This window comes from Arachis ipaensis, chromosome B9, assembly GCF_059453495.1.
Source record: "Arachis ipaensis isolate K30076 ecotype BB chromosome B9, ASM5945349v1, whole genome shotgun sequence".
NCBI classification, from domain to species: Eukaryota; Viridiplantae; Streptophyta; class Magnoliopsida; order Fabales; family Fabaceae; genus Arachis; species Arachis ipaensis.
Window position 1 is genome coordinate 1265119 of NC_142444.1, and position 14648 is coordinate 1279766.

Sequence of the window (14648 nt, forward strand, 5' to 3'; positions counted from 1 at the left end):
GACTTAGTTTACGCTTGGGGGCCGTCGTCCGAGTTAATTGGTATGTGTGTTGGAGAATAGGGGGTGGCACCTGCAATGACACTCTGATGCCTAAGTTAGCAAGGGATTAAGCAGGTTTAAAAGTATTGGAACTTAGGTTTACCTGAGTGCATCAATGTATTTATAAGTGATGGACTAATAACCACCGTTGAAATAGTTCCACTTCTGATGGTGGATAACCGTCCCTTTATCTTAGGGTTGTTGAGATATCTCTTCCAGAAATGGGTGAGAGATTTGTTGGGGCAGTTATTTATTTGAATCTGCCAGCATGTGTCGAATCCGACCTCTTCAAGAGGTCAGGTGGATTTTGGATTGGACCTTGTTGGCTTAATTGGATCTGGCCATTGCATTAGGACAGAGTATGAATAACAACCATAATTAAAACTTAAAAGTATTCTTTGCTAAGAATATTAAAATAAAGAGTCAATTTTGTAATTGTATAAAAGATGAATAATTTTTTAAATGATTATTTAGTAACATATATGAAAAGAAATATTATACTTTTTTAAAGAGAAAAATTTGGTAAAATGAGAAAATAAGGTTCTAATATAATTTTAAATCAAAATAACAAACTCGCACCTTATGAAAATTATAAATTCAATAATGATTGAGATCTTATGTTTTTACTTTAAAAGATCATTTTCTTAAAATGAAAATGCTTTATTGAATTGACAATAAAATTCTCCTATATTTTTTAAAATATAAAACAGAAAATAAATAAAATTTCAATAACTTTTTTATTGTTTTAGATTATTAAGTTCTTTTTAATAGATATACTAGTCAAATAATTTAAAAATTGATTATATTTGTCCACGTAAAACCGATTTTATCGGTTCAATCAATAACTTATTGGTTAAATCAAATAAGTAGTGAATCAATATTTTTTTTTTGTTCGGTTCTTTTAACTAAGATTTAACCCACTCTATTGACCGGTTTATCGGATCATGGTTTAAAGCTAACAGACTTCGGAATACGAAATTCGATTTACATATTCAAATTCAAGATTCACATCTCATCCTACATGGCTTAGGGTTTATGTCCAGCATACAGTGTTATGGTGTTATTTCACCAAACAAGATAGACAAATCAACTGCAATTTACGATTTCGGATATGGTGTTCATAGAATTTGGTTCTTGGGCTCCCCGCCGATGGTTCACCATTTTTGCGGTAAGGAGTTTCGGGTTGCGCATGTGGGGTTCAGCTAGCAGAATTAGTCTTGCCGTGTACTGTCTCCAAAAGAAATAAACAAATTAATTGACTTTTTACGGTTTAGGATTCGTCTTCTAGAAATTTGTATACATCATTTCGTCTCTCACGGGTATACAAATCGTGTTTCATGGATTAGGGATACGAGTTCCGTTCTTTCGGTTTTTCCTGTTTGGGGTTTAGGGCTCATGGTTGAAGTTTATGGGCTTAAGTTTACGGTTGAGTGTTTACGCTCTCCTATTTGCGATTTGATGTGACATTTTATTTTCACCACAATGAATTAACAACTCGTTTGCGTTAATCATGAATCTCATCTTCATTTTGTCTCATCATTACTTCTTCCACTATTTCATCACCTCCACTTAGAATACATTGAAGACCGACTGTTTTCTTATTTTACATTCTATGTGTCAACAATTTTATTTTCACATCAGAGGCATAGCCACATCCATACTAACCAAGCTCACTTTTTCTTTTCCCTCCTTTTAATTAACATTAATACTTAGAAAGAAAAAATAAGTCACCGTAACAATGCACACTTGACTAAAAGTTTTGCATTCAATAATTATACCGCAAACTGATGATGGACACCGACAAATTTATATTACGGTGCAAAAAGTAATACATAAAAATATTAAGGTTTAATTACTCTGCAGGTCCCTATAGTTTCACCAAATTTTCAATTAAGTTCCTATACTTTTTTTCTTTTTAATTGAGTCCCTATACCATATAATTTTTTTTCAATTTAGTCCCTACCGTAACAAAAACGTTTAAAATAACGGAATATTCTGTTAAATAAACGAATATTCTCATATTTAAAAAAAAACTAATCAAAGATACCATCATATCTTAAAAATTCCCAAAAAACCCCTTATTATTTTGTCCCACACTCACCCCGTCCTAACCCAGTAGCCCTAACTTCTTAAGCTCTCGCTGGATCCACCGTAAGGTCCCCTCTTGCGGCATCTCCTCTGCTCGGCGTCCCTCCCATGCTCGTCGCCACTAGAAGAAGGCCATTCATCCACTACCAGCAACAGTCGACGGAACAAAGATGAATCAAGGTTGGAAGTATTAGCGACAAATCTTGGAGCTTCGATGCCGTAACAAAAATCACTTAAGCTGTGGTTCTTTCTCCTAGGAAAATATTTTGTTGTGGCAAAGACAGTGTGAGGATGCATTGTATTCCCTGTTCACTTTTGGTTGTCGACGGCCTGTGCGTCACTTGGCATCAGTTACAATGGCAAAGATCATATCCAACGGAGATGGAATATCTGTTTATGCTAGAGTAAGCAGCCTCTAGGGATTTCTTTCTGATGGTACTTATTACCATAAGAAAAATTCATTTCTTCAATATACTTGTTTTTGAGTTTTTGTCAGCCAAATTGGTTCTCTTGTTTGAGGAATTATATAGAATTCAATTTTTGTAAACAATTTTACTTATTATTCTATCAATGATTCTTGTTACCATATGCCATATGCAAGTTCTTTCATTATGTTGGTCATAATAAATACTTGAGTGATGAAAATTGAATTTTATATTATACTTATTACTACTATTTCTCTGTTTCATTTTAACCATTATTTTTTTTATATTCTTAAGATAAGGTATTTTGAAAGTAAAAAAAAGAAAGAGACGGTATTTTTGGTACAATTTGTATATAAATAAGAAAAAAATGATAGTGATAAAATAAAAGGGATTATAGAAATATTTTTTATGTCGTAGAATCATTAAATAGGGATTATAGGAATATCTTTTATTGAATATTTATAATTTTTTTAAATTTTCAATTAGGTCCCTATATTTTTTTTTCTTTTCAATTAGGTCCCTAGGGGTATACAAGTAATTTCACAATTCACTAACATTTTTTTAACGTTTAACGTTAACAAGGACTAAATTGAAAAAAAATAATGTATAGAGACCCAATTGAAAAGAAAAAAAAGTATAGAGACCTAATTGAAAATTCAGTGAAATTATAGGGACCTACAGAATAATTAAACTAAATATTAAATTAACTTTTGTTTCTAAATCCTAAACTCTCAAAATCTAAATATTAAATTAACTTTTTGCTTCAAAATCTAAACCCTACACTCTAAATTCTAAAATCTAAAGTATATTACCTTTAAAAGAATTTTTCATTACAATTTTTTAGCAAAATTGACTATGTCATACATCTATTTTTAATATAACAGTGCCGAACACATATTAAATATTGTTTAACTCATATTTATTATATTAAATTAATAATTTTTTTATCCTATATATATATATATATTTTTTTTTTTATTTGGGTCAGAAACCCTTCAATTATATGTTCTTCGTATAACATCATTTGATCATTTTTTTTTTGTCTCCAGACCTATTCATTGCAAATGCTTGCATTGGTCCACTTATATGAAGCTTGTCAAAAAAAAAATTTAGGAAAAGTATAGGGTACCAACATATTATCTGCCAACTTCTGCCAACTCTTATTTATAATTGTGTTTCATGGAAGTGTGTTCGTGGATGTGTCTAATAATTAATATATTTTAAATACATATATAAAGAGACACATCCAAAAAATATATCTATAAAGACACTTCTATTAAATACAGCTATAAAAAAGACATTTTTATTAGACACATCCATGAACACACTTCCATAAAACACAAATATAAATAAGAGTTGACAGAAATTGGCAGATATGCTGTTGGTAACGTAGCGCAACCGAAAAATTTAAAACCAAACGAGCCTTCCCCTGCCTCAACGTAGGAAGCTCGGCTCTGTGGTGGGCACAAATCATTCTCCACACAATTTCATGCTGCACCCACTTGCATGGCTCATGGACACGTGTTGTCGTTGCCTTCTTCCCATCCAAAATCTGTAAATCTTTAAAGATTAGGGATCTGTACATTATAATTTCCCTTACATAAAATAAAACAAGACAAAATGTAACTAAAAATTTAATTTAGTGCATTAATGTAATATTATGGCTATTCCTTTTATTTAAGAAATTTACAATAATTTTCGTTACAAAACAAATTAAGTATTAAGTACAAATTATATATTAGATTCATGTATCATGCATGTTTATATGTTGGTTGGCATTATTGAATGGCGTATATAATAGCTATTCAATTTCGGGAAGTTAAGATTTAAAAGCATGAAAACATGGAGTCATAATATATAATAAGTGAGAGGCTGAATCAGATCACAAGTGATAGATTGATTCCAATCCTCAACACCCATTCAAACCAGACCTACATGGCTATACATCTCTTATCTACCACTCATACATATATTATAGACTAAAAATTAAATTAATTAATATATTAAAGGGACAATCTAAACTACCGGTCACTATGGCTGTGTTTGTTTTTAAAAACAGAACAGGATAAGACATTGAGAATAAGATAGGACAAGACATTGATGGACAGAGATACAAAATTTTGTGTTTTTATATTGTGTTTGGTGATAAACCAGAACAAATTATAAAAATTCAATTTATTCTCATTTTTTTCATTCAAAAAATTTGAGATAAAAATATAACAATAAAAAATATAATTATAAAAAATTAACAAAATTAGTGAAAGAAAAAAATAAAAAATAAATTGTGTCTCTTGTTAGTGTCTCCGTGTCCTTCCTGTCAGGATGGACACAAAATACACTAATTCAGTGTCTCTGGACACATTGTCTCTGTCCATGTCTTTTCTGCCAAATATTATTTTGTATCTCAATGTCCTTATCTTAGTGTCCTGTCTCTGTAAACAAACGCAGCTATATGCACCCATGTTAATGTGGACATTGTCAATGGAATTGAGACATCAACTAGGCTAATAAGATTCTCTTCCAAATCTGAGCCACAACCATGCATGGATTCTTTTTTATTGTTTTTATTATTAATTTTGGAGGTTTCATGAGTATTATTAGCTGTAATCGACTCAAGAGCACGTCAGCACCAGTCCCACTCCCACTTACTTTTATTCATTTTGGATAGCATGGGACATTGTTGAGAGCCCCTAGTCCCCTACCTCCACTAATCATTATTATTAAGTGAACTATTTTAATTTTTAATCATTTGTTAGAATTAGTTAATAATGTATATATGTCTTGTTACTTATGCGGCCACATTTTAATCAAGTTTTATTAACCTATGTTATTTGTTAAGAACCAAACTGACAATTTAAGATAGAAATCGATTAAAAAAACTAAAAAATTAGTCAGATTTATTTAATTTTTAATAATTAATTAATTTATTATATACAATTTAATTTTAATTAAATCTCAATTAAATTCGTAAATATTTAAAATTTTAGTTCTGCTATTTTAATTACTGATTCAGCTTTTAGAATTTTAACCTGCACTTAGAAATTGAAGAATAAAAAGAATATTTATTCATAGTTAGGGGTAAAAACAGCTAGGCCAGTTAGGAGTAGAAACAGCTAGGCCAAACTAGACTTTGTTCTTAACAGATCTGATCTGTCATGTAATTAATTAGTCTGAGCCTGACTTGCAATCTGTTATAGATTATATATAAAGTATTAGGTCTGGCTTGTTATTCAGCTTGACTTGACCCGAAGTATGTTAAAATGTCTGATAATATTTTTTATAAAAAATAAAAATATTTATATGTAATATGTCATATTTAATATTTATAAGAATTTTTAATTATTTAAAGTATTTAAAATATACAAAAATATTTATAATAAAATATAATAAATTTAAAATATTTCATAATTTTGTTAATAATAAAAAATTATTTATATATTTAATTATATTTTAATAGGTCCAGATAGGCCAATAAAACTAATTAATAAGCTTGGACCTGACCTATTAACATATTAAAACTTTTAAAAGAGTCTGAATCTGTACCTATTTTATAACAAGTCAAGTCAGATTAGACCATACTAAACTATAGACTCCTGACAGATCGCCTGACCTTTTTTCACCCTACTCATAATCATACTTTAGTTAAACTATCTACAAGATCTTCAATTATAATTAATGTATGTATTAATTCAATAAAAGTTTGTGTACTAAATCACTACTACTTCCAATTTCTATATATGATATGGATAACAAAATATATTTTCTTAAAAATTATCCATGATGAAAGATATGTTAAACAATAATTTATTATTTTTTTAAATAAAAAAATTGTGAAAGAATAAGAAAAGAAGAGAAAAAAAATATTATACTTTGTATTTTTTGATTGATTGAATTGAATTGTAAATTATGAGAATAAAATTAAATATATATAGAGCATTATTCTATGAAAGATAAAAGCAAATAAAGATAAGATAAGAATAATTAAAGATAAGATAAAGAAAAGATAAGATAAGATAAGATAATAAAGACTAAAATTGTAATTGAATTTATATATTCTATTGGGTTGAATTTGTGGATCACGATATTTTTTTATTGTTGTCATGGACTAAGATGGAAGAGTAGTTTAATATTAAATATTAATAATGTATAAAAATGATATCTACTTCGAAATATTGAGTTGAAATTTCATTTTGAGTCAATCGAATTCAATAAAAAATAAGAATTAAATTTTGATGTATTAATTATATACAAATGATTCAGTTACTTCTTAGATGCAAATTCAAATAATAAATTTTAAATTTATTTTTTAACATGAAAATGTATATAATGTACAATTAAATATGGCAATATATATAAATTGAATCCAAATAACAAATCTCAAGTTAAATAAATTCTTTACACAAATAAAAATAAGAAGAAGTTGGAAAATACTAATAATTCAAGCTTATATAATAATAAATAAATAGAAATTTTTTTAAAAATTATTAATTTTTTAGTATTTTTTATTATTATTATTTGACTAATATAAATATTAAATTATTTTAAAAAATATAAATATAAATTATATATTTTTGTGTGTAAAATTTTTATAAATATAAATATAAATTATTATTAATTAAATATTAATAAAAAATAATAATATTTTTTGACTATATAATATTAATATAATAATAAGGATAATGACTAGGTGTGAAAGAAAAAAAATAGGAATGCAATTGCAAAAGGTATACCATAACCTAGACGGCAAGAACAATGGTAGTACAAATAAGATAGCCGCACTCCAAAACCAAACAAACAATGATGATAAGTGGCTTTTGTTCCACGTCATCTCCACCTGTTTCAAATCTTGTTCAACTATATTTTCTCATTTTTGGCTTTTCTAGATATTTCTGATTTTTCTCCCACCTACTTTTGTTTTCATAATAATTGGTCCACCTTTTAATAGTTTCCCTTTTGTGAAGAAACATCACTAATATATTACAATATAATTAATTAAATATATATTTCATAAACAAAAACTTAAATGATTAAAACCTTTTAAACAGCATACAATTAATTAAATATATAATACTAGAGACTCAATAAATATGATGTATTTTTGTAATTTAAATATTAGCATTTTTTTCTCAACAAATATCTTTAAGATTATTATAATTATAATTAAAAAAACAATAAGATAAATTTGCAATAAGAAAATAAATTTTAAATATTCTTAATATTGAATAGATCCAAATTTTACATTTTAATAACAAATCAAATATATCAAAAAATATATTTTAACTAATATTATTTTAAAAGATATATATATATATATACTTACTAAATTAATCATTATATACTTATATATATATGTATTTGATTTTTATTTTGTATTTAAAATATGAGTTTAATTTTGATGCATCGACAATGTAAAACTCGTGCAATCACAACCATTTTTTAGATAAACATTCAAACGATTAATATAAAAGATATTTATTTTTGTCAATATAACCTTATGTGATTAAATGTATGTGTAAATTAGTTTTAAACTAATCGTGTATCAAAATTAAATTATTTAAAATATATTCAAAACATTAATTAGGTTGAATAGCTGGTGTTTTTTAATTGATTTTTTTGTGTTTGTTTGGTGTCATTATTTTGATAAAAAAAGATCTTTTTTCAATGAAAAAATATCTTTTTTTTATTTTAGCGTGTTTGACAAATTTTCAGTAGTAAAAGTAAAAGCACTAGAAAATAAAAAAAACATATTTTTTGAGAAGCTGTAATTTACATCTTTTTTTTAAAAAAAATTTCCTTAAAAAAAAGATATTTTTCATGTAATAAATAAACAAAAAATATTTTTATATTGTTATATCTAAATATAATTGATAATTAAAAAAATCTTTTTGTATAAAATACTTAAACATAAAATTATTTTTATTTTTTATAAGATCTTTAAAAAAAAAGATAACTTAAAAAAAAATATTTTCTTAAAAACTCATCCAAACAAATCCTTTAATCATAAAAAAAAAAAACTAATATCTTTAGAAGCACATTTTAAATAAAAAAAAACACGAATCATACTAGTAAAATAATAAATTAATAATACTTTTTAATTTTTATAGAATATCCTGGGTAGAGTCTAGTCAGCGTTTATCAGCAACCACAGGTCCTTACCTTTTTCTTCCAAATTCCAAAATCCACTCTGAAATCAAAACCGCGTCCTCCAAACCGTTCTAGAGAAACACACAAAGCCCAATCCCAATCCCAATCCCAATCTCAATATATTCCCCCTCACTCCATTAATAAATTCCATCACAACACAAACTTCTTCAACTTTCACTCAACCTAACCCAAAAACCACACCCTTATTTTTTCTCTTCTTTTCTTCTTTCTCTCTTATAAAATACACACCGGAGTTCCAATCTGGTGTATCACCTATGCACCATGAAGATCTTCAACCCTTCTGAATCCTTTCTCCGAAACGTTGTGTGTCCCTCGGACACTATATTCCTCAAAGGAATGAACCTCTCCAATCTTCACCACTCCACATTCTCCCTCCTCTCTTGGCCATACAATTAGCCTTCACAACCACTAATCTTACTAACTTTCTTTCTTTTCCTTTTCTCTCTCTGGAATCTTCCTCCCATGGATCTGAAAAACGAGATGGAGATCAAGTTGTCGAACAGCGCTAGGACGGTGATATTCGAGAAGTACGAGATGGGACGCGTGTTAGGTCAGGGGAATTTTGCGAAGGTATACTACGGTAGGAACCTAGCGACGAATGAAAGTGTGGCGATTAAGGTGATAAAGAAGGATAAGCTGAAGAAGGAGAGGCTGATAGAGCAGATTAAGAGAGAGGTTTCGGTTATGAGGCTGGTGAGGCATCCGAACATAGTGGAGCTGAAGGAAGTCATGGCCACGAAGGGGAAGATATTCTTGGTTATGGAGTATGTTAAGGGAGGGGAATTGTTCAAGAAAGTGGAGAAAGGGAAGCTCAAGGAAGATGTAGCTAGAAAGTATTTTCAGCAGTTGATCTCGGCCGTTGATTTCTGCCATAGCCGCGGCGTCACTCACAGAGATCTCAAGCCGGAGAATCTGCTTCTTGATGAGAATGAAGAGCTTAAGGTCTCCGATTTTGGCCTCTCTGCTTTGCCGGAACAACGCCGTGCAGGTTCGTCACACTTTTTTAATTATTATTTTTTTTCAATTATTGAAAGTCTTAATTTGTTGCTACTGGTTTGGCTATATTAGGCTATGATTGAATCACAAAATTGACTATAATTAGGACATAATTTCTTTTATTGATTATAAAATTAGGTCATAATTTTACTATGGTTGTATAGTATGGAAAAGTCTTGGAGCCATTAACTTTATTAAATTCTGGCGAGCATGTAAGCAGCAGAGAAATTTCACCCCAATCTCACACCATTAAAATTATCATTAATGATCATTTGATGGCTACAAATCACAAAAGTTGCTGTCTCCCTATCATTCCTCTTATAGTATACCATATTTGTTGGATGAGTCTTCCAATTTTGGTATCCACGCGAAAAATCAACATAACAAAATGCATGAACTCAACTGTTTAGAATATTTGTTAGTGGAATTACTTGATACTAATTGTTGTGCAAAACATGGTGCAGATGGTATGCTGATAACACCGTGTGGAACACCTGCATATGTGGCACCAGAAGTGTTGAAGAAGAAAGGGTATGATGGATCCAAAGCAGATATATGGTCTTGTGGAGTGATTCTTTATGCTCTGGTTTGTGGCTATCTACCCTTCCAAGGCGAAAACGTGATGAGAATCTACAGAAAAGCCTTCAAGGCTCAATATGAATTCCCTGATTGGGTTCCGGAAGGAGCAAAGAACTTGATCTCAAACCTCCTTGTAGCTGATCCTGAAAAGAGGTTCTCAATTGCAGATATCATGAAGGATCCTTGGTTCCAAATCGGCTTCATGCGCCCGATTGCATTCTCCTTTAAGGAGTCTGCCATCGAGGACAATGTGGATGACTTCGATGAGGATGATAGTGATAATAATAACAATCAAGAGTTTAACAAGGATGATTTGAAGCAGAGTAGTTCTGCTAAGCCTGCGCGGCCGTTTTACAATGCTTTCGAGATAATTTCCTCGCTGTCGCACGGTTTTGATCTGAGGAGTTTGTTTGAGACAAGGAAGAGGTCACCTTCAGTGTTTATATCGAAGCTTTCGGCTCAAGCAGTGGTGGGGAAGCTAGAGGCTATGGCGAAGAAATTGAATTTCAGAGTGGCAGGGAAGAAGAAGAAGGAGTTTGTTGTGAGGATGGAAGGGGAGAGGGAAGGGAGGAAAGGGAGGCTGGCCATGACGGTGGAAGTGTTCGAGGTGGCGCCGGAGGTGGCGGTGGTGGAGTTCTCGAAGTCTTCTGGGGATACCTTGGAGTATATCAAATTCTGTGAGGAAGAAGTTAGGCCTTCATTGAATGACATTGTTTGGAGTTGGCAGGGAGATGGTAACAACTAATAATACTAGTCATGCCTTTGGGATTATTTTGCCTATGTTCTTCTTCCTTTTACAGTTTGTTGCAGCTATAATAATATAGTTTGATTTGCATATTAAGTAAAAGAAAAGGAAGATACTAGGAAAAAAATAATGCTGTATTTTGATTTAAGTTACAGGATTTCATTTCATTTGTGTAAAAAATTTGAGTTTAGTTTCTGATGATGTTTGAAGTTAATACTGAAAAGTCATCCCCAACATATAGCTTTGTTCTTCATTTAGTGGTTTTATTGTTCCGAAATTTCAAATTTCTGATCTAATTTGATGTAGAAAATGGATTCAATGATCTACAATATCTATATAATAAGGTTTAGTAGCTAATAATAGTTGAAGATGATGCAAAGAATATGTAACATTATAATTTGTAAATTGTGGAATTCAATGTTATTTCCTTAAACATCTAAAAAATCCAATAGAAGGTAAAAGGTAATTTTATAAGCAAAAGACTACATTGACAAGATAGTTTAAACATATAGAAAAATATTTACAGCTCATCAAAATTGAATTCAAAGAAATATTTGAATCTGCTTCTTATCCTCTACAACAATATGGATATAGATGATTCGTACACAATGGGCAAATAAGGGTTTTTGCATTTTGATTATTATTACTTTAGTCTTTAGGTTGGGACACATGAAGCAAGTAGAAGTGATCATTTGGAGGGTAGTGAAAAGCAAATTGTCAAATAGATCAGTTGACTCTATATGTAATTGGAAGGCCAGGATTAAATTTCATAAATTTGGTTATTCAATCAAATTACTTTTATGTTGGTTGGTTGGTGCTCAATTAGATTATTTTATGTGGTGGTGTGTCACCACATGGATATTATTTTAATTGATAATTTTTTTTATAATACTGTCTTTTTGTCAACAAATGGAAGAAGTGAATTAAGACTTTTGGGTCCATAAATTATTTATATATTTGAATGGATGATATGAACATGAGTGCATCAATAAAGGATAATAATTCAGGAAACATTTCAAGTGCACCAGAAGTATCGGTGCACCAGTTGTTTTAATTGTTGATCTGACTTATAAAAAATATATATAATATATATTAATTGAAATCAACGGTTAAAATAACTCATCGGTGCACTTGAAATGTTTTCAATAATTCATACTAATATATGTTGTAACTTTTTCCTTTAGGATTTGGTACTTTCATATTTTGTAACATATCATACTAATAATATATTTATAGGTATGGTATCCATGTCCTCTCTAGGGAAAAAAATAGCAAGTAGGAGAAAGATGAAAACATTCAATGTCATGAATGATATGATATGACTTTGTATATTTATCTTGAATAAGGCCAATGCACTTTTTTATCTTAAAATAACTACTAATTCTAATAAGATAAATAACTGAGGCCCGGATAGTGGACCAAAATGTCAAGTAGAGAGTAAATTGCAAGACAGCCAAGACATTGATTTTCTCTAACATCATCATTGGTTTCTTTTATTATTTTTTAGTACCAATTTCTGTTGTGTTCTTCTTACAATTCTGTACCCCAGGTGTGCAAACGATTTTTTTCCCCAACATAGATTAACTGTATTTTTAGCTTTAATTTAATTTTCCCCCTCTATTCTTATTCCACCATGTTTTTTAATACATATTTAGCAGATAAAATCAAAAGTGCAAAGTAGGCATTGGTGTGTGTACTGTGAGTGGAGGAAACATTATTAAATGTCAATTTTATCCATAAATAAGGACTAAAGAGGGGGGTTGCATCAATGGCCAATGGGGCCTTATTGAATTTCAAAGGTTCCATCAGCTGACTAGGATCATACTCACCTTTGTCACATGAGGCTATAAAAAAATCCCTATAATTCAGGAAATTGAGTATATATAACAACAAAATAGGGAAAAATAAAATTAAAGGAATTTGAATGCTGGCTATCAAAATTTAATAGTGCCAAAATTGGATCAATATATAATATAATAATTGAGAATGTATGTTAATAGTTAATTTAAAATAAAATTAATTTTTTTAAGCATGCACAATATATATTTAGAGTTTTAGGAATTAATACCTCTTTTTTTTTTTTCCATAATTTAGATTTATAATAAAAAGAAGTTCCATGGAATTGAACGAACTTTTTAATTTTAATATGGAGGGAGGTTGGTGTATAGGAGAGTTATGAAGGTATATGGTGTTTACTATTGACAGAAAATCTTCGGTCCGATTTGTGTACTGGCAGAAAACCTTCGGTTCGATTTGTGTAAACTCTGGGTCCGATTTGTGTACTAGCAGAAAATTTTGGGTTCGATTTGTGTACTGATAGAAAATCCTAGGTCCGATTTCTTCTCACTAAAGCAAAAAATTGAAAGCCGTCACAATCGTGTATATCTCCCTGCCGTCACAATTGTGTATATCTCCCTAATACTCCATAATTCAGCATAACTCACGTATCAATCTCATATAAAAAAAATTAGCCGGAATTGAACAACTAACTGACGTGGAAAATAAGCTTTCTTAATAAATGTTATCAAAAATGATAGATGAGATTTAAACTTTTATTTCTTTATTTCTAAAAAATAAAATAAAATCTATGGTGCTTATTAAAAAATGTGCATTATTAATAAACAATTTTTTCTGTTTTCAAACCCACCTTGCCATGCAACTTGCATAAGCATATGTGAATTTAATTTATCACATCTTTTTCACAGCCCCACCTATATATACCTACATACCTAACTCATCTATCACTATGCATGTGACAATAGATATATGAAAACTAATTGCAATTATTGCAGTAGTAATTTTCAACTAATAACAATATTAAACACTAATAATTATGGTCTTTCTTTGTTTAATTGAAAAACTGAACATAAATAGAAAACTTACTTAGCCTGTTAGGTTTGTGTCAAAACAAATTAAAGCATATATGGGTATTATCCTTGTGAAAGGCATGAATATATGCTAATGATTTATTTATTTATTTATTTTTGAAAAATTGAAAATAAAAAAAAGGGATAAAGAAAAGAAAAGGACAAAATTCTAGCTATGGCAATCCCTCACGCCAATAAGATACATTGATGGTTAATTGCTGGCTCATCAAACTGATATAATTGTTGTGATTATTATTGTTGCTTATTCTTGGATCATTATGCTCGCAAAGTTGAACCACTACCTCAATTCGTCATGTAAATCAATCAATTAATAAGAAGAGTTTCAAATGTACTAAAAATATCGATATTTCAGTTGTTTTAACTGTTGATTTGAATTATAAAAAATATATATAATATAGGAAGAGTTTCAAGTGTACCAGAAACATCGATTTTTGGTATATTTAAAATTTTTTTATAATATATATTAATTAAAATCAACAGTTAAAATAACTGAAACACTAGTATTTTCGCTACACTTAAAAGTTTTCCCAATTAATATACCATAATATTTTAATATTACTATTTTAAAGTGTACTTGAAATGAATTGCAAAGTAATTAGACTTTTGTGATGAGATTAAAAAGATGGGATAAAGGTGTCTCAGATGACTTCATGTTAAGCATGTTTATGAAAGTTGAAATTGAAAAATACTCGAATTTGATAGGTTATTTATAAAACAAGGTGA

The 14648-nt window shown here is 29.5% G+C and overlaps 1 protein-coding gene across 1 annotated transcript; it reads left to right on the forward strand.

The window, feature by feature from the left end:
• Nucleotides 1-8654: 8654 nt before the first annotated feature.
• LOC107617696 (CBL-interacting serine/threonine-protein kinase 5) lies at nt 8655-11273 on the forward strand. Its single transcript, XM_016319529.3, has 2 exons — nt 8655-9705; nt 10178-11273. The coding sequence occupies exons 1-2, from the start codon at nt 9180-9182 to the stop codon at nt 11035-11037; spliced, it is 1386 nt and encodes a 461-aa protein (XP_016175015.1). The 5' UTR covers nt 8655-9179; the 3' UTR covers nt 11038-11273.
• The last annotated feature ends 3375 nt before the right edge of the window (nt 11274-14648 follow it).

Excerpts from the sequence above, each read along its gene's own strand:
- LOC107617696 (XM_016319529.3), top strand. The coding sequence starts at position 9,180 with ATGGATCTGAAAAACGAGATGGAGATCAAGTTGTCGAACAGCGCTAGG. Across the intron at positions 9,706-10,177 it reads GCCGGAACAACGCCGTGCAG|ATGGTATGCTGATAACACCG; the intron begins GTTCGTCACACT and ends AACATGGTGCAG.